Consider the following 18,614-nt stretch of genomic DNA (forward strand, 5'->3'; position numbering starts at 1 on the left):
CGAACCGACAACTGATCCAAAGCTGATTATCTTAATATTCGGATAAGTAGTTTGTCCATCTCTACCAGTCCGTTGTCTCGTCGGAGACCTTCCACCGATCTCTGCCTTCCTTTCTCCGCCTTCGCTTAAATGCTGTATCGTTCGACGCCGATATCTTGGCATAACAGTGATGAAAACGAACACTAAAGAATATTTCATGGAGACAGATCGTTATTGGGGCGTGCACTACAGGTACTATTCCGCTTCGCGGATCGATCTCGAAGGAGGAATGTCATCAAGATACGGTGTTGCGTGTATGCGTGCGTAGGGTGAATGCGAGATGCGGAACGAACTCGTCGATGACTTTTCGTGGAATCTAGGAAGCGTGGAGAGACTGGAAAGATAACTGAAAGAGCGTTTCCTTGGTGTTTCTGTTGCAGCGGAGGCATGGCCGGGCAGCACTACTGCCTGCGCTGGAACAACTACCAGTCCAACATGACGTCCGTTTTTCATCAACTCCTACAGACGGAAGCTTTCGTGGACGTCACCCTGGCATGCAACGAAGCTTCCTTGAAGGCGCACAAGGTGAGCCAATCGTTGCATAGCGCGGCGTCGACATAGTCACGATCGTATTAGACTGGGATCCACTTAATTCTCGTTCGATGCCTCCTTTTGTTTGCGCAGGTGGTATTGTCGGCGTGCAGTTCCTACTTTCAGAAGCTTCTGCTTTCGAATCCTTGCAAGCACCCGACGATCATTATGCCACAGGACGTTTGTTTCAACGACCTGAAATTCATCATAGAGTTCGTCTACAGGGGTGAGATCGACGTCTCTCAAGCAGAGCTTCAGGTAAGCCTTACAAATTATTGGGTTGTCCGGAAAGTCTATGTCGATTTTTGGTAGGTGGTACAGGTCTGAATATATCGAACTAGTTGAGAACAAATAACATGCCTACATCCCTTAAAAGGTGGAAAGGTTGTGGAACAAAATTTCACCTATGTAATTTAATAAATATATGTTAAAATTCGTACGTGTTTTACGTGTGTTATTTCTTAGAAAAATGGCACGAACTTTCTGGACAACCTAATACAATGCTCGTATGTGTACCGCGTTATTGTCTGTTGAAAGAAGAAACGACGGTGACTTTCTCTTCGTTGCGCATTATTTCGTATTCTCTCGCAACGGAGGAGAACTTTCGGAAACACTTTTACCGACAGCGAAAATGAATTAACTCGCTCGGCCGGTTCTCCAGTTTCGCGACTCCTGCACATCCGTCGGAAGTTAACTTCTTCGGCATCGTCGAATCTCGCACGATACAGCTATTCTGTTTTACCGGTCGATAGGTATCCTTCTCTGGTGTGCCATTTTGAATCCGTTATCGATAACGCAGACTCGCGGTGATGCTCGAGATGGCGCCACAGATCCTCGGCGTACGTGGTAAACACAGAGATCTCGTTTGGACAGTTTAGGCGCGCAATCCTCCTTTTCCTCTTCGTATTCCCCTTCCCTGTTCTCAGTTCCCTTCGGTACTCGCTATAAATAACGGTACATTCACGGCTAAAGGAGTCGTGTGCGTTTCAAATGTCCACTTTCCCTTTCGCGCACTTTAATTTTCTTTCAATCGCGATACCACCACCGTTCGCCGAAGGTATTCGTTTAGTTACTGGGCCGAACGTGCGCGCCCTCCCTCGCGTTTCTAACCTATTTTGCAACAACCAAAACGTAAACTCGCGTAAGCCCTCGGTCAAGAACAAAGGAATGATTACGCGTATTTCCTATAAAATAAAGTACAGTTTTATTTTCGAAAGGGATATGTAAAGAAAAAAACAGATTACTTTCTGGACAATTTCCTGGAGTACTTAAAATGCATTGGTACGTTATGTGCACACCGCTGCATCGTTATCTATCATAGAACAGATCGACCGGCTATTCGAACCGTTTAAAATCGGACAATAAACTTGCGTTGTGTACTGCATTTATAAATACAATTTTCTCCTTTGCTCCGCGTATAAATGCAAGGTAATAATTGCATTTATTTTTATAGTAATGCTTCCGCATCTCTTCGAACGAACAAAAAACCTCGAGTCGATCGCTTCGTTTGTTTTGAATAGCGAACCCGATATTACTTTTCGATCTAACAGTTATTCATCGTTGAACGCCCATGTTTTACAAAATCATGAATGGACAGTTCCATTATTATGCTTTCCACTTTCGCGAGATCAATAAGACAGTCTTCAAACCCTGTCTCGTTAGATTCCATTGTCCAGCAATCAAGCTACTACTACTACATACCATACCTGCCGTTGCAGTGGCACTCAACCATTATCACTTTGGTTATCGATCCCACTGTTATTCGTAGAATTTGTAATTGATTATTAGTCAAATAGACCGACATACCTGACAGATTTTCAAATGATTTTCGCACGAAGAACAAAATCGTCTGGGACATCCGGTGTTTCACATTTTTTAGAAATTCGGAAACACGTACGAGCAACGTACGATCGTACAAAGGAACTACATTTTTGTGTAGTTGGATTTTGCCGTCCGTGTGTAGTGTAATTTATTTCTCGTTCTCTACCAAACGGCGCAGAGTGTCCGTTTGTTCGCGTAACGACTATTCGAACTAGTCGATCGAATATTTACGACCCACCGTGTGTCAACGTCTTTTGACCCTCTGGCGCGAAATATGCCCAGAGAGAACCGCTCGCAAACGATGCTTCGAGTTTCGTTATTTTGCCATTTTTTACCTTCCTTTTACCCCGCTCCGTGAAGCAAAACGTGTTGGCACGCAACGATGCTCACGCCCCTGATTGGTGCTCCTCGTTCAGAGTTTCCTATCTCGCTGCCAGCATTCGTTACGGACGTAATTCTGGTCTGGCCGAGAGTAAACTTGTAACGCGATTTCTTTTCAAAGACATTTTTCTAGTTCCACGACCATTCCTATCAATCGTATCTAGCTTCTTCCCGCCGTCGTCGTTAACCAGCTTATCGGAAAGAGTGTACGTCAAATTTGTCGTGGATTATGAAAGGACATACAAGAAGCATTTTCGTTTCATTTTCGGAGAAAAGCCAATAAATAGGTCCTGACACACGCGGACCTTCGACTCGTTGTCCTTGACACGCGAGGTAAGACGACGACGTTACGAAGAAAACACATATCGCTCATGTGCATCGAGCTGGACGTACTTGCGTATACAGGGTGTTCCATTTTAATTTATCCGTACTGTTATCTGCGTCAGTTATGACTCGCGAAACCATGTCATTTATCTCGAGACACCCTGTATATACGTATATTCACGGTCACAGGCTGCACGTGTCCCCGTCTGATCTAACTGGAACGAAAACAACGCGAAAGAATTCTTATAATGCTCCCTTTCCAAATGCAATCAACGGTCGAACCGTGCCAGAGGATCGGTAAAAATTCGAAAGCTTGCGACAAATGTTTACGCACGTATCCTTTACCAATTATACATACGGTAATCAGGGAAGAAACATTCAGCATCACGGGGGTAAGGATAGTGTGTATTCTCTACTGACCTCGTTCTCGATCGGTGTATCTCCCTTCTTCGAGTAGTCGAGAGAGAAATACGAGCGCGTAGAAGGATCGAAAACAAAGGTACGAAAAAAAAGTATGATTCTGTGAAAAAACAGGCAACACATACCAAATGGTACACCGTATTGATAGAGTCAATTCATAATGCAATTTAATTTCGAAAGCTGTAGTGCGTGGTGCATATTGGCAGTGCATACGACACAAGTGATCATCGATGCAAGTGGTTGTGACTGCTGCGAGAGAATATGGTTATACGTTTTAACTAGAGATCGAATCAATAGTTACGGCTACAAATGAGTTACTAAACAACGATTAATCGGATCTGACCAATATCTGCTTGCAGCTAACGCAAGCGAGATTACATTCCGTTCTTGTAAATTAACAATGACTCTCAGCAGCGATAATACTGTTTATTATCATTCGGTTTTACCGACTAATCGACGCAAAATAAAGTACGAGTATCAGACGTTACTTTCGCGACTGTACCGCTTTCTAGGCTTTGGCCAAACCGCGAAGAGAGTCGTTGGTACGGGTGACTAATAATTTTCTTCTGTCCTGGAGCGAGCAGGAGGTTAGAGAAGCGAATGGCTGTATACGAATGGTAACCAACGTTCTTTAGGTCGTACGATAGGTGTTCGTGACCGTGGTCTCTTTATTCTCTTCGATAGATGCGAAGCAGACGAAAAGCAACGAAGAGAAGAAAAGGGTAGGAGGTATAGTGGCAAAGTCGAACGCGGGGAAACAAGAGAATTCGCGCTTCCTCTGTCGACTGTACCCGCGGTTTCTGCAGTGGCGTGCATATGCGTGCGGACGGTTGCACGAAGCAAGCGTGTGTATGCGTGTGCTCGCGTATGCGTGTGCAGAGAGACGACTGGAGCCGCAGATTCCCTTTGTCCGCGGCGCGCAAGCTCTGCAATTCGCGACTCGACTTCGAGTCTTCTTTCTTCCTCGAGCGCGCACGGGGTTCCAGTCGTTTTGCCTTCTTCCACCGCTTTTCCATCTTCCTCTCTTTCGTTTCTTTTCGGCGATTCCTGTCCTTCTCTGTGATGCTCGTTCTCCCGAAACCGACCGTGCCCTCTTCCTCTCGCCGTACCGTCTCGCAAGTTGCGTCGAGTCGCGTCGCGTCGTGTCGCGTCGAGTCGACTCGACTCGAGTCAGCTCGACGCAGGGCCGGCCCTACGGACCCTCGAGGTTCCTGCGTGGGGCCAGTTAACAACAACGAAAAGTGGGGATAATTCGATCTTTCCCGCGTGTCCGCCGACACTTCTTAACATGGCGATTATTGAACTATCATACTAGATTTCCTGACGTTACAAAGTCACACGTCACGATCGCGCGCTAAACGCATACTGAAGCGTCTACCGGTCCACGATTTTGCAGCATCTAAAGTGGATTTTTGTATTATAACAAAATATAAATTAAAACCATACCAATGTGAGTTGTGTAAGGGTAACATGTCAACAAGGACCTAGCACTAAAATGTTGCAAGGTTAAACAAAATTTATATGCAATTGATCTTTATCCGACATTTTTATGCCGACAAGAATTTCATCGTTCCCATTCTCTGACCGCCAAACGATTGTACGTACGAATACGCCCTCTGGGCAATTATTGTCGTCCTCGAAGCACATCTTTAATTCGAATGAAACGATTCGCTCGAGGATGATCCAAAGAATATGCCCTGTACTAACGAGCTTACCTATCCATATTAACATCCAAAAAGAGACTTTCGAAAATGTTAATAGAGCAACATTCTCCTACGATTTGCTCGCAATATATAGCGAACCAGGGACCTAACTTTAGGCGTACACTACTGCAACGGTCATCTCCCTCTCTTTCACGTATATGCATGCATATATATTATATATATATAATATATATATAGATATATATGTATATACATATACACAGTCTCGATCGGCGTGTTCACGCGATAGCGCTACCTTTGTCGCGCCGACGGTAGATCGCCTCTGTCCTTTCCCGTTCTCTCGCGAACCTTGCATCCGTCTTCGTCATTTGGTCACCGAACGCATTCCCGCTCTTCGTCTTGGCCGTTCCGTCTCGTTCGTTTCCGCGCAAACCGTATTTCTGTTTTCGTCCTGCACGCGGGAAGTCTTCCTTCCTCCCACGGGAACCGTGAATGCTGTCTTTGTCGCGCTCCCGCAAGAGGCAAGCTCTTGCGTTTCTCTCGAGCGCCGCAGACTTGTCGCCCCTTTCCCCCGGGGCGCCCCTTCCCCCCCCCCGGGCCGTGGTGCATCGGGCCCCCCCCCCCCCCCGGCCGCCGAACGGACTCTCTTACCCCCCTTCGCTCCACCTTTCCCCGCCGCTTCCCACCGGCCGTCCTGCCACCCGCCGGTTTTCAACCCCTTACCCCGCCGATGGGGACTGGTCAGGTGCGGCTGGCTCGCTCGCTCCATGCGAGAGCTCAATCGCTCTCTGTCCACCGTCGAGCACGCATCCCCCGCGAGTCTCTTCCTCGTTGTACGCGCTCGAGCGCGGTCTGAATCCGTCCTTGTTCGTCGCGTCGGCGAATTTCGCGGCGTCCTCCGCCTCCTCTTCCTCCTCCATCGCTCTACCTCCACCTCCTCCTCCTCCTCCTCCTCCTCCTCCTCTTCCTCCTCCGGTTCTGGCTCTGCTGGCTCTGGCTCTGGCTCTGCCTCCTCCTGCTCTCCGCCGCGTCCTCTTCATCTCCTCGCTCCTCCGAATGCCGTGCGCCCTCAGCACGGAGCGCCGAATGCCATTTCACTTTCGTTGGGCTTCGCCGCGTAGGAGATCGGGCCCTGCCAGGAATTATCCTCTCGTTCTACGTGGTCGTAACCTCCTCGTACACGGTTTCGTCTGGCTTTTTCACGACGTCGACTCTACTAACGCCGGCGACACCACCTCGTTTTCTCGTCGTGACTTCTGTGCCTCTACTTCTCCTTCTCCTTCTCCTCCTCCTTCTCCTACTCCTACTTCTCTCTCTTCCTTCGCCTCCTCCGCTTCCTTCGTCTCTTCCTCGACTTCTTCCTGTTCTTCATTGGCTCGCCTTTCGTTTTCTTCCTCGTCCTTTTCCTTCCCTTTTCGCTGCACCCCGTTTCGTTCGTTCTCTGCCCGATCGTCGGACGCTCCTCGTGTCTATTCCTCTCCCTTTTCCTCTTCCCTTTGCGTTTTCCCTTCCTCGTGCGTCTCTGCTCTCTCGACGTTGGACCGTTCGCCTACGGAGCACCGCAGCCAGGTGAGTGATAAACGATACAACTTCCTTCGCGCCAGGATGGAAGAGTGTCTAGCGAGCCGCGTCGCGTTATTACTGCACCGCCGTAGGATGGCCATCGCTACGATGGACTTCTCGCCACAGGGAGACAGAGAGAAGCGAAAGACAAGGGAAAGATAGCACAAGTTTAAACGTGGATACGCGACAAGCGTACTACCCGCCGAGAACGTTGGACGACCGTATCGTGCACGTGAGCCATCGTATTTCAAGATATTTTTGTGCGCCAGACTGTTTCGTGCGGATCTTACTTTTCGTTTCTTTCGAATCGAGTTATCGCCGTCTGAAATCGTTCGCGAGTTGTCGCGTGTGTATTCCGAACGTCGGAAAGTCGTGATTGCGTGCAAAAGTGTCTTTCTCATGAATGAAACACAGACGCAACCAACCGGTACCAGAGACGGACGCGTTCGCGAAGTGTTTACGAAGTCTGCAACGCTCGAATAATCCACTTTGAAACGAAGATACGGATTATGATACACGAGGCGTTCATCGCACGCGTGGAGTGTCGTACACGTTGTGTAAATAATGGAGCACGCATATTAAACGGTCGTTCTTCATCTTATTCTTAAATTTAACGACTTTACTTGCAATATTAAAAGAAAAAACAAAATGTATGTAACGTTTTATTAAATCGAAACGAGGTGAAAGGGCGAGGTTTGGCGAATAAGCTTGTCATACGGCGTAACCCTATCCTGAGTGTGAGTACGCTCGGAAAGAAATTCGAATGTCGATCAGTGATGCATACATTGAAATTGTACTTAACGGTGCAGACAGTGTAAATCGATCGTGTCTACACTGTAAAGTGAAAATCGCGTCTAGACTTTCCCCGTGTCAACTTAAATAACTTGTACGCGATGCGATTAATTCCCTGTCCGTATTATTAAAAAATTTCTCGCGAGAGGGGAATGATCGAAGGATAATCCAACGTGCACGAGAATCCTTTAGAACGACTGCGAAACTGCGTAATTCGCATTATCAGCCTTCTCCACTTCACATTCGTAAACATTCGCGTCACGTACGTCTTATCTTGCCGATTTAGACAGTACCGTTGTATAATCGTAAAGCCTTTCTGTAATCGCGAGTAGAATCTAACAGGGAAAATGAAAATTACGATGTTTGGATGCTGTACAAAAATGTCATTTCCGTTAAAAAGGTACACTACCGTAGATATTTCGTACTTGTCGTCGATATTCTAATTCTATCGATAACAATAGATCAAATTTACTTAATTCACTCGTCGTTGGATTTCTACCAAATGTACATAGGTAAAATTGATAGGTTTTAACGGGTAGCAAGAATGATGGCGTTATGTCTTACGCCACGATAAACAATACCGATAAGAACGTCACGAAAAACTGCAGATTTATTAAGGATAAATATTTTGACGTAAGACGCGACCAAAATACTAGCACCAACGGGGATTCTCGGTGTATTCTTGCATTTGCTCGAAGAGCACGTGGAGGCCAGAGTCGCGCTTTCATTCAGAAAGGAGGTTATGTAGCGTGGAGAAGAAGAGAGGAAGGTTATGCTCGTGACGCCCGTTACATTATCAATTCCGTTATGGCGCTGTATTCGTAATAGTGGAGACGACCCTACGACCATCTTCGGGGATTCCCCTGTGCGTTCTCCTCTCCGCTTTCCTCCTCATTTCTCTCTTTCACGTGTCTAGCGACCCTCTCTCCCCGTTTCCAACTCTCTCTCGTCTCTTCTTCCTGCGCCTCCTGGGTCTCTTCCTACCGATGTGTCTGTATAATGTACCTTACACCGTCTCCTGGTACGGTCTCACGGAGACCAACCCCGAGCCACCCCTTCGCGTCCTTCCTGTTCTCGTGAAACGTTTCCACGGTCGATCTTTTTGCGGATTTACACCTGTTGGACTTCTCGTTCTATCGCCCCCTTATTTCTTCCTGCGAAAGAACTCCACCCAACGTCGTGTTCTGTCTCGATGGGAAGATCTTTCAACGATTCCACCCCCTCTACCCCGTTCGCTTCTACTCTTTATCTCTCCCTCTCTGTCGCTTTTTCCCGCCTTCGAGAATCGCGTTTGTCCCCCGGTCTCTCGGTTCCCCATTATCCTTGCGATTCGATTCCTTCGGGACGAATCGTAGGTTGTTTGCCTCCCGATGCTTCTCAAAGTGGACGTTCGATGCGATATCTAAATAAATCGGCTGCTCCTCCGACGAAAGTAGTTCCCATCATGCTCGATATTTCCCGCCCGTGATCTGGACGGCGACTTCCGAACACCACGTTTCTACATTATTTCGCGAACGTTGTCTGCAGAAGACACGGATCGGAAGTAGCCACCAAGGGGGGGTAGAATTTTTTCTCTCGTCTCGCGTCAATTAGTCTGGGATAATTGGTCGGGCGATGCCCTTGAACCCTAAGTATTGATTGGTGAGGTTGGATTCTGCCGGTGGCTTTCCCTCTTGCCTCCGAACCGATGGCACCACCCCTATGCATCCACCGCCGAACCAACCAACTACCCTCCCGCTCTCTAACCCCTGCACCAACACCCGCACTACCCTACCAACCCATTGCCTAGCGTCCGTGGTTCTCCAAGTCCCGTCGTCGTCGTCGTCGACGTCGACGTCGACGTCGTATCGTTCAAGTATCGCGCGTCTTCGTACCTTCTTTCGTTTAATTGAACCGCGAAAAGCCATTTTGCGGAAGAGCACCATTCAGCGCTCGCAAACCGCCAAACGATATCTCGATGTCCCAAAGGAGACAGTTCTAACCGATTCGAGGTGTTCTCGAATACCCTCCTGACGACGACGTATCGTTAATTCTAGGATCCGTCTTCGTTCATTCTAAGGTCCGTGTTCGCTTGACATTCGATGTCACGTTAAAAACGTGAAAACGGACCTTTAAGGGAAAGCAGTTGCAGTAGCGGAAGAGTTCCCGCAGAGGCCGCTTAACAACCGACCCCCTAAACTCGTTGGTATCGCGAATCGTATGGACACGGTGATTCTCGTCCCATCGGGAGATGATCGTCAACTTCGGCACCGATCGAAATGGCTCATCTTTTTCGATCGGTGTCGGGACTGACGATCTCCTCTTTAGACGGCAAGAATCACCGTGGCCCCTGGGATACGTCGATCGGAACCGAAACACGATCTTGGAAAATGTGTGGAAAATCGTGCAACGACAGGGTAGTCCCAATTACTCCTGTTAGCATCGTTACGCCGACGTTGTCGTCGCGGCGTGCACGTCCGACATGGAAGTTCGATCACCCTGCTTCGACCAATACCACGGAACTCACGGATTGTCGGGCTCGAAGATTCGCGGACATTTCAACGCGGTTATACGTATCCGTTCGCAGCCGTCGGGTGAGAGGAAGCGTGTGAAAGAGACAAGGAGAGACGAGGAGAGGTAGAGCAGAGTGGAGGGGTGAAGAGAGACGGATAGAGCAACAGAGAGACAGGATGTGTGCGTGGAAACGGTTGGAAGTCATCGGTGTCGGTGCCGTCGCGAGTGCCGTAGAGAGAATCGGGGGTTGGGGGTGGTCGATACGGCCCTGGGGCCGCGACAGCCGCGTCGGAGGCCTCCCCATTCTTCCTGCGGGCGTTTTTGCCTCTCTGCCTCTCTCTCTCTCTCTCTCACTTGCTCTCTTTCCCCTCCGCCCCCGTCTCCCTCAGCTGCTCACTCAATCGCTAGCTCAGTCAGATTCTCTCCCTTTCTGTCGTTGTAACTCTCTTCTTCTCTTCCAGCCATACCCCTGTGAACCTAGTCCTACCCACCGCCACCCAGTTTTCCACCCACGCCCGCTTTCCAGCCGCCACCGACACCCCCGGTGCAGCCTGCCTAAACCCCCCACCTGAACCTCTGCTTCCATCGCCTAACTCTTCCTCTGCTTCCTCGGCCCCCTCCCTCCTAGCCGAGCCGTTGCCGCCGCCGCCGCCGCCGCCGCCGCCACCGACGCTCTCGTACCGCCTGTCCCCTTGCCGACCCCGCCTAATCGCACCACCCCTGCCTTGATTAAAGAACAGAGAGCCTCAACTTCAATGCGGCCCTCGCTCTCGATCGTTCGCTCCTCTTTCTTTCTCTCTTCGTCTCCTCTACCTTCTGTTTCTCTCGTTTCGTCTACCCTCTATCGGTTTTCTTTCCATTTTCCCTCGATTCTCCCTCTATCCATTCTACTCCGGTTTCTCTCGTTTCCTGTCACTATTTACGCCATTCGAATATGGACGGCCGAAAGAAAAATCAGTCCCAGGTTGACGAGAACGTACTACAACGACGAGTCATTTTTCTAGAATCGATCTCTCCTCCTGTCACCCACGTCGTAAGTAAAGGAAATACGGCCAGGTCGAGTAACTTTTCATTGCAAAGGAGACTGCCCCTTCAGAATTACCCCATCTTTGCATATGGCCTACAACGTTAGACCCAGTGGAATTCCTCTCAGGATTCATCGTTCGTCTTCTCGTCTATACCATAAGAGGAATACGAATATTTTATCAAGTCCCAGACTGGACAAAGGCTAACCAAAGCGTCGCAATCCCTTCCAGGACTGATCTTTCCTTTTCCCAATCCGTCCCAGGCGCCACGAAAATTCCGTCGGAGAGCCGTCCGCTATCTCACGCGGAAGTCGTCTTCTCTTCTCATTTTCTCCATCCCTCCGCGTGCTTCTTCCGGTCCACGGAACCGTAAACTCGGATTCTCTTCGCTTTTCTTTACCGTACGCCGCGCTCGTTCTCCTTTACGTTTCTTTTCCTTCGCTAGTTTCCTTTGCGCGCCGCTTTCAAGGTTAAGATCACAGAAAGGAGCGGAGGGGGGCCTGGGATGGATGTCGTAGTCTCGGGGAGGACGTCGCCGCCGCTCGACGCGGGTCGACGCACTGTGCCGATGAATCGCTGCACGCCGAAACTGGATCGCGAAAACTGATTTTAGACCAGAGCCGCGGCCAGACGGCAACTGCGAGATGAAATTGTATCCGTTGGAATGGGGCGTAAGGATGACGAGGTTTTACCAGGAATATGCAAATCCGCCGGCCCCTGCTAGTCCCTTCTCGTTCCTCTCAGAAAGCGGTTTACCGAAATGACTTTATTCCGTATTTGGTCTTGTCCACGTTATACCGACGCCCTACGTATTCGACCGCCTCAAATGGCCGCAGTTCTCAACGAATGCTTTGATAATTGTTCGTCCCACCGTGTGGGAATTCCAACTGCTTGTTAGAATTTCTCATTATTTTGTAATGCTCTAGTCGCAAACGCTGCGTCAGTCATGCCTGGGGACACCCGTGCCCTACGAACCCCAAAGTCATTCTAGCTTCCGTGTTCTCGGCGACACTTCTTAAACCTCGCTACCTTCGCTATCCTCGGAATCCTTCGAACATCGCCAGCCGTAATCTCTACGATAGAGCCATCTTTCCAAACTCTTACGTTTCCTAAATATCATCCAACACACAATAACCACACGACGGTGAGTCGCCAGCCATCAGTTCAACGCCCAGCTGTGAGAGTGCACGGCTTGTATCGCGAACCTATTCAATCCTTGAGTCAGCCATAAACCTTTAGAAAACGAAGTAGCGTCGGGCTATCTGAAACCGGCCAACCATTCAAAACACCCTCAAAATGCGTTGCTGCCAACATGCTCGCTAGACGAATATCTAGTTGTGCCGAGAAGATCACGATTCCGATGCTCTCTGGATGAACCGCATGCTGCGTTGAACAATCGTGGAATTTCAAACGCGAACGACCGTGCCAACGCGGTTGTTAGCTTCCACAGATAAATCTTGATAAATCTTACTTAAAAACACAATGTATTCGAGATACGAACAACGAGAGGTCAGAATTTAGGATACGATATTCGTATTAGGTTGTCCAGAAAGTTGGTGCCAATTTTTAAGAAACATTCAAATACGTGTTTGAATTTCGATATATATTTATTGAATTATATGTACATGTACCATTTTGTTTCACAATTTTTTCACCTTTTAAAGGATGTCCACATGTTATTTGTTTTCAACCATTCCGATATGTTCAGACCTGTACCGCCTACTAAAAATCGGCACGGACTTTCCAGACAACCCAATATTTCGAGTTGCGCGTCCTTCCGGTTCGTGGGATGAACAAAATTTATTTTGAAAAACTAACAAGAGATGTCCACGGATCCGAGAATTCGGAATATTTTAAACATTGCACGCAAATGGAGTTGCTTGTCCGTAACGCGGAGTTATTTTTCGCTGGTATGGGTTTTGTCCCATGAAATATCTCCGAAACGATGGGAATAAACAAAATACAGGGTAAACGAAAGTTTTATAAATAATCATGGGGGAATTTTCTGGAGGTTATTTTAGTTTTTCGTTCAGGAGATACTTGAAGGTCCGAATGAGTTGATGGAGGTAGACAAAATCCCAATTGCAATTTAGGGCGGTTTCCAACGTTGGGCAGGAATGTTGCACAAGAGTCCCTTGTCGAAAGAAGGAACTCGCCCATGCTTCGTCGTCCCTTTCGCACTGCTTGCGGGTTTACGGTGCGTCAATTGCTATTGAGAACGCTACGAGCGAGCCCTTTCCCAGTGAAAGTTAACTGATATTTCTTAGCTATGCTTGAGTCCTTAAAAAAAAAATTCCATTTTGCCCATCGACTGCAGCCTAAAGCCAGCGTTCTCTTCAAAAAACCAAAACTTCTACATGTTCGAATACCGCCATAAAATTTCAAGTCGGAACGAATAAAACTCGTTAACCTCCATCGATCCTTTGTGTTTCAGTCGCTGTTGAAAACGGCCGATCAGCTGAAGATCAAGGGCCTCTGCGAGGTGCCGGAAAGCAGAGACGGTCCACCGTCGGTCAGCCTGAGCTCGCCACCAAGAGAACCCGGCACGCCTAGGATAAATTTCACCAAGCTAAAAAGGCATCATCCGAAATACAAGAGAGCCAGAACCACGTTCGAACCTCGCGCGACGGACTCCAGACACTACGACAGATACAAAGAGGAGGAATCGAACGAGAATTACAATCGGGAGGACAAAGAGGTAAGAAAAGTATGGAAACTGTAAATGACACGCGTGAAAATCTCGAAGGCACGATGGAGAAAAAGGTGAAAAATAATTTGCAAGGGCGGGGGTGAAAGCACGAGAACGTGACAGCCGTCCAGCGAACGGTGGCACGATCTCGTCACGGTCGTCGCTAAATTCGTACCGGATATTTCGCAGAACCACAGAGACTGGCCGGCCGAAGATGAAGATTGCACGGAGGGAACGACAGCAGCAATAGTATTGGAAACTTGCCAGCGGAACAGCAACGGTAACAACAACAACAACAACAACAACAATAATAACAACAACAACAACAACGGTGACGGGGTGAATAACAATAACAACGGTAAGTCGATTAATCGTGATCGACGCCCCACACCTGAATTCTTGCACATTTTATTCTCGTCGAAACGTTAGCGATTCTCTGTATTCCGAGGACAGTATTTCGCAAAGCGTGAAAGTACAACGCGGCGTAAGGGCTAGCAGTAATCGACGTTAAATGCTAAGCACGCTCGTTGGAATCGCAAATGTGCCAAGGGTTCCGGGTGTGGGGCGGTTTACCAATTCGAGGTACGACAGAACAGACTCTTTTCACTTGAAATAAAAAGGTGACATGTTTTGTCATACAGGACTCGGCCATTACGGTCATCATCCGGATCCTGGGGAGGTTGATCTGCCCCCAGAGACCCAACCGACTCCACCTAGCGCCACGTTAGTCGGCACTACGATCACCCATCTGAGGGATCCGGATCATCATACAGGTGCAGTTTCTTTTAGTATACAATCTTTATTCTGTGATCGCAATCACGGTAATCTCTTAAGCCGGCGACTGACCTGCAACGGAACATTGTAATGTAACGCGAGCATTCGCTTAGTCTGTACGGACTCTTGCGCTCGGTTCGCGCTCGACCGTGGTCCACTGGTCTGTCAGTTTTTTGACGAACCTCTTTGATCGTCTACTTTTCACTGAATCGAGTAGGAAGCATCGGGAGAGAATTCAGCCGAGAGTTCGAAGCGAGCATTCGTGATTCCAAAAATGATCTTGTAATGTAACGCTGGTGCCAAACCGTACAATTCGTGCCGAGCAGTTACATTACAGCGTTCTGTTGCAAGTCAGTCGCCGGCTTTAGACTCTGCTGTTTACTAAAATTTAATTGTAAACACAGAACGAGGTGAAATGCTAGATACGATTATATAAAGAAAAGAATCACTCCATACAAAGTGCTGCAATCGTAACCCTGCAACCTTACGATGTACGTCTCGTGGAACGTTACACGCGAGACTTGGTCGCGTTCGGAATCGAAACTCGCCACCTACCCCGCTTTCGAACGCACTGACGATTTTCTCACTTGTAACCGAACAATAACGGTGTTCCTATTGTCGTTTGTTGCAGCACAAGCGTGTTTTACGGGAGGGGAGTAAAAAAAAAAAGTGTAGCCGTTCGTTAGACAGGGAAGGAATCAAAATAATTGGTCTAATCGGGCTTAACTAGTCGCGATTAGATTTGCGTTGCTCGGTTCGTAACAGCCCACGCAACCTCATTTAGTCCAACGCATCCAGCTTTGCCTTCGGCGGCGCTTCTTTCGCGAAATCCAGGTGGCCTCGGGTAGAGATTCGAAAGCATCGCGATCGTAGCCGTCGTCGTTCCGCGATAACCAACCGTTGCTACACAAATGGAACTAGAAGAATTGTCGTTTATTCAGGTTTGCTTGCAGAGATTCAAACCTGTGACAGTGTGAAGATTAAGTTCGAAACGTTGCACACGATGGATTCGTCGGATACCATTGACATCGACAGCCACATGTCCGATCGAGCGAGCGTCAGCTCGAAGAACGCAGCCGACAGCGACAACATGATGATGATCACGCCCGAGCTGCTCGGATTAATGCCCTCTGGAAGTTCCGTTCACTCCGATTCCGGCGAAAATAACTCAAGGGGTCATTCCGGACAATCCAGTTCCCATCACCACGGCTCCAAGTCGTGGACCCAAGAAGACATGGACGCCGCGTTGGAAGCTTTGAGAAATCACGACATGAGTCTCACGAAAGCCTCCGGTAATTAACGTTTCCCTTAAACTCTTACGCTTCTATGCCACGCTCTGGCCACCATCGCCAACCGCTGATCCATCGTTGCGCGGTGTTGTATGGTATTTCTCCGTTTTGTTTTAGCTACGTTTGGTATACCCTCGACGACGCTCTGGCAAAGAGCGCATCGATTAGGCATAGACACACCAAAAAAAGACGGACCAACAAAGTCATGGAGCGACGAGAGTTTGAATAACGCGCTCGAGGCGTTGAGAACTGGAACGATCTCGGCGAACAAGGCTTCCAAAGCGTTCGGGATACCTTCCAGTACGTTGTACAAAATCGCGAGGAGGGAAGGCATTAGATTGGCCGCGCCTTTCAACGCCAGTCCTACCACTTGGTCACCGGCTGATTTAGATCGCGCTTTGGAAGCGATAAGGTCCGGTCAGACATCCGTGCAGAGGGCGTCGACGGAATTCGGTATACCTACGGGAACGCTCTACGGTAGATGTAAGAGGGAAGGAATCGAACTGAGCAGAAGTAATCCTACACCGTGGAGCGAGGACGCCATGACTGAAGCCCTCGAAGCCGTCAGGTAAACGTTTTCCGTTTTATCCATGCCGTTAACACCTGGGGGCTTATCCGTTTAATCCTTTCGCAACGTCAGAGCCCAGACGTATCCACGTGACGCGGAAAATTAGAAGTTTACGTGTATCGACCGCTACAGTTTTCTGAGAATTAAATTAAAAGATCAACGCTCTTGGACGCCCTATTTTCTAGGAGGTCTGAAGCTTCTGCCACCGCGGTCGATCTACTTTTTTCGTCGATTCGTCGATTTCTCCACGATATAGATTTCGTTCGTTTTCGTGTTTCAGATTAGGGCATATGAGCATCAATCAAGCAGCTATTCACTATAATTTACCCTACTCTTCGTTGTACGGACGTTTTAAGAGGGGGAAATACGAAGAACCTAGTAACGACCCGTTGTCGCTAGACGGAAGCAATTCACATTTCCACCAGAGTCCAAATCAGAATCATTCGTCCGCCGTTCCGGATCAAATGACGTACCAAGGCAGCTGAAACTTACCCCTCTATTAGAGATGTAAGTTAACTTAATTGTTGAGTTTTTCTTTTTCGTCGCGTCTCGATCCGATTCTTTGAACGGGTGCGATATACGAAAACGAGACGAAGCCACGAAAAGCCACCGACCAAACCTGTTAGAGGACAATTAACTGAACGATGTTTTCAGGAATTCATTAACGGGTGGGTAGGGAATTGGGGTGGGGCGGGCGGGAATGGGAGGGGGGAGGGGACTCGCAGTATTAAAGGTGGATTATCGTCAGGAAACGTGTACATTGTATGATTTTTATGTTGAATCGGAAACATAGACTAATGGTAATTTATAAGAATTATTTATAAAGAACGCTCTGTACAGTCGGGATAATCCCGGTAAACCTACTTTAACGTGTAAGTCACCTACGGGCCGATAATCGAGGATATAAAACATTCGACGAATGGATATGTTATCACCTTAACTCTTTGAGTGCTAAATGCTCTTGCCAAATTTTTTTTTTTTTCTAATCCATTACTTTATTACAAACATCAAAATGTAAAATATATCTTAACTTGGAAATAAACGAATGTAAATACTTGAACCTAGTAAATATTATAAAAACGTACGGGAAATTGTGTCTAAAGTAAGTGATCGAAATCTTATGACGTATATGCTCGTTCGTAGCACTCGAAGGGTTAACTTATGAAAAAACCATCGATTCGTGACTTAATTCGATTTACAACCGTACTCATTTCTTTTCTACGTCTTCTTAAGTTGATCGTTCGCGAGACAGCGCTTTATTTTATTTTATACTTGCAACTCGATCGAAATTGGTATATCCGTATTAGGGCGTAGCGAATGCTTTTCGTATATAAGTAAAGAATTTATACATTTGTGAACGTTTAGGTTAGAAAAGAAAAGCATACACGCGAGCGCGAAGCACGCACACCCCGAAGAATTTGTATTCCATTAAATTAACTACGTTTGCAAAATTTAAATACGTAATGCTGAAAGTGACGTTCGGTATCATTGTAACGTATGAAACGAATAAGGTAATATCTAGAATGGATGATCGATGCTCTACGATACGTCGAAATTACAGTGTTACTATTATCGTTCGTTCTGTTTTCGCATTTAACGAAATTGGAAGATGTGTTGTTGTATACTTCGAATAGAGAACACGATGCTGCATTTTTATATTTTCAGAAATGACTGAGTAGGATACATTGAACGTAGAAAGAAATCCATTTAGGAAACGTAAACCGGCGAAACTAGAAAAAATACGCAGAGACTCTGCAAATTTTATCAATTACTTGTACACACGGAACATTTTCTCGGTCGTCTCAACTGCCACATGTAAAAATATGTTAGATTAACTATTAATTTATCATGCTCACACATATTATATAAAAACACATGAATATATACCACTTATAAATATATGTACAGTTTATATATTTTAAATTAAAAAGTAATGCAATTATGAAAGGCAATTTAGTTATTTCTATCATTTATATCCTTCTTCAACGACTATTAATAAATTCGTCCGAAAAAAATGATTAACCCCAATTTCGCGCCATTCTACAGTATAGCCATCTAGCGGCTGCCAGAAAAGTAAATTTTCGACCTTTCATTAAATTGCCCCTTCGATCATGTAATATGGTTGAAGGGTTGCTGATCCCCATTTTCGTGACATTCTACAGTATAGCCATCTAGCGGCGGTCAGAGAACTAATTTTTTCGAGTTATGGTAGGGCCTCTAGCGGGGAAACACTCAAGTTTG

At 47.3% G+C, this 18,614-nt stretch overlaps 1 protein-coding gene across 8 annotated transcripts in view; it reads left to right on the forward strand.

Moving 5' to 3' along the window:
• Positions 1–18,319, forward strand: part of LOC128886199 (probable serine/threonine-protein kinase DDB_G0282963) — a 28,791-nt gene extending 10,472 nt beyond the window's left edge. For 2 of the 8 annotated variants that reach the window (XM_054140861.1, XM_054140860.1), the window contains exons 2-9: positions 420–564; positions 664–828; positions 13,488–13,751; positions 13,932–14,100; positions 14,363–14,515; positions 15,458–15,808; positions 15,923–16,373; positions 16,654–18,319. In XM_054140861.1, the coding sequence (XP_053996836.1) occupies positions 427–564; positions 664–828; positions 13,488–13,751; positions 13,932–14,100; positions 14,363–14,515; positions 15,458–15,808; positions 15,923–16,373; positions 16,654–16,858 (1,896 nt within the window). In that variant the 5' untranslated portion in view covers positions 420–426 and the 3' untranslated portion in view covers positions 16,859–18,319. Of the gene's footprint in view, positions 1–19; positions 232–419; positions 565–663; positions 829–6,095; positions 6,750–13,196; positions 13,251–13,487; positions 13,752–13,931; positions 14,101–14,362; positions 14,516–15,457; positions 15,809–15,922; positions 16,374–16,653 lie in introns of those variants that run through there. The other 6 variants (XM_054140858.1, XM_054140859.1, XM_054140857.1 and 3 more) reach the window with 6 other exon arrangements.
• The last annotated feature ends 295 nt before the right edge of the window (positions 18,320–18,614 follow it).

The sequence above is a fragment of the Hylaeus anthracinus genome, unplaced genomic scaffold (genome assembly GCF_026225885.1).
Source record: "Hylaeus anthracinus isolate JK02 unplaced genomic scaffold, UHH_iyHylAnth1.0_haploid 11982, whole genome shotgun sequence".
NCBI lineage: Eukaryota > Metazoa > Arthropoda > Insecta > Hymenoptera > Colletidae > Hylaeus > Hylaeus anthracinus.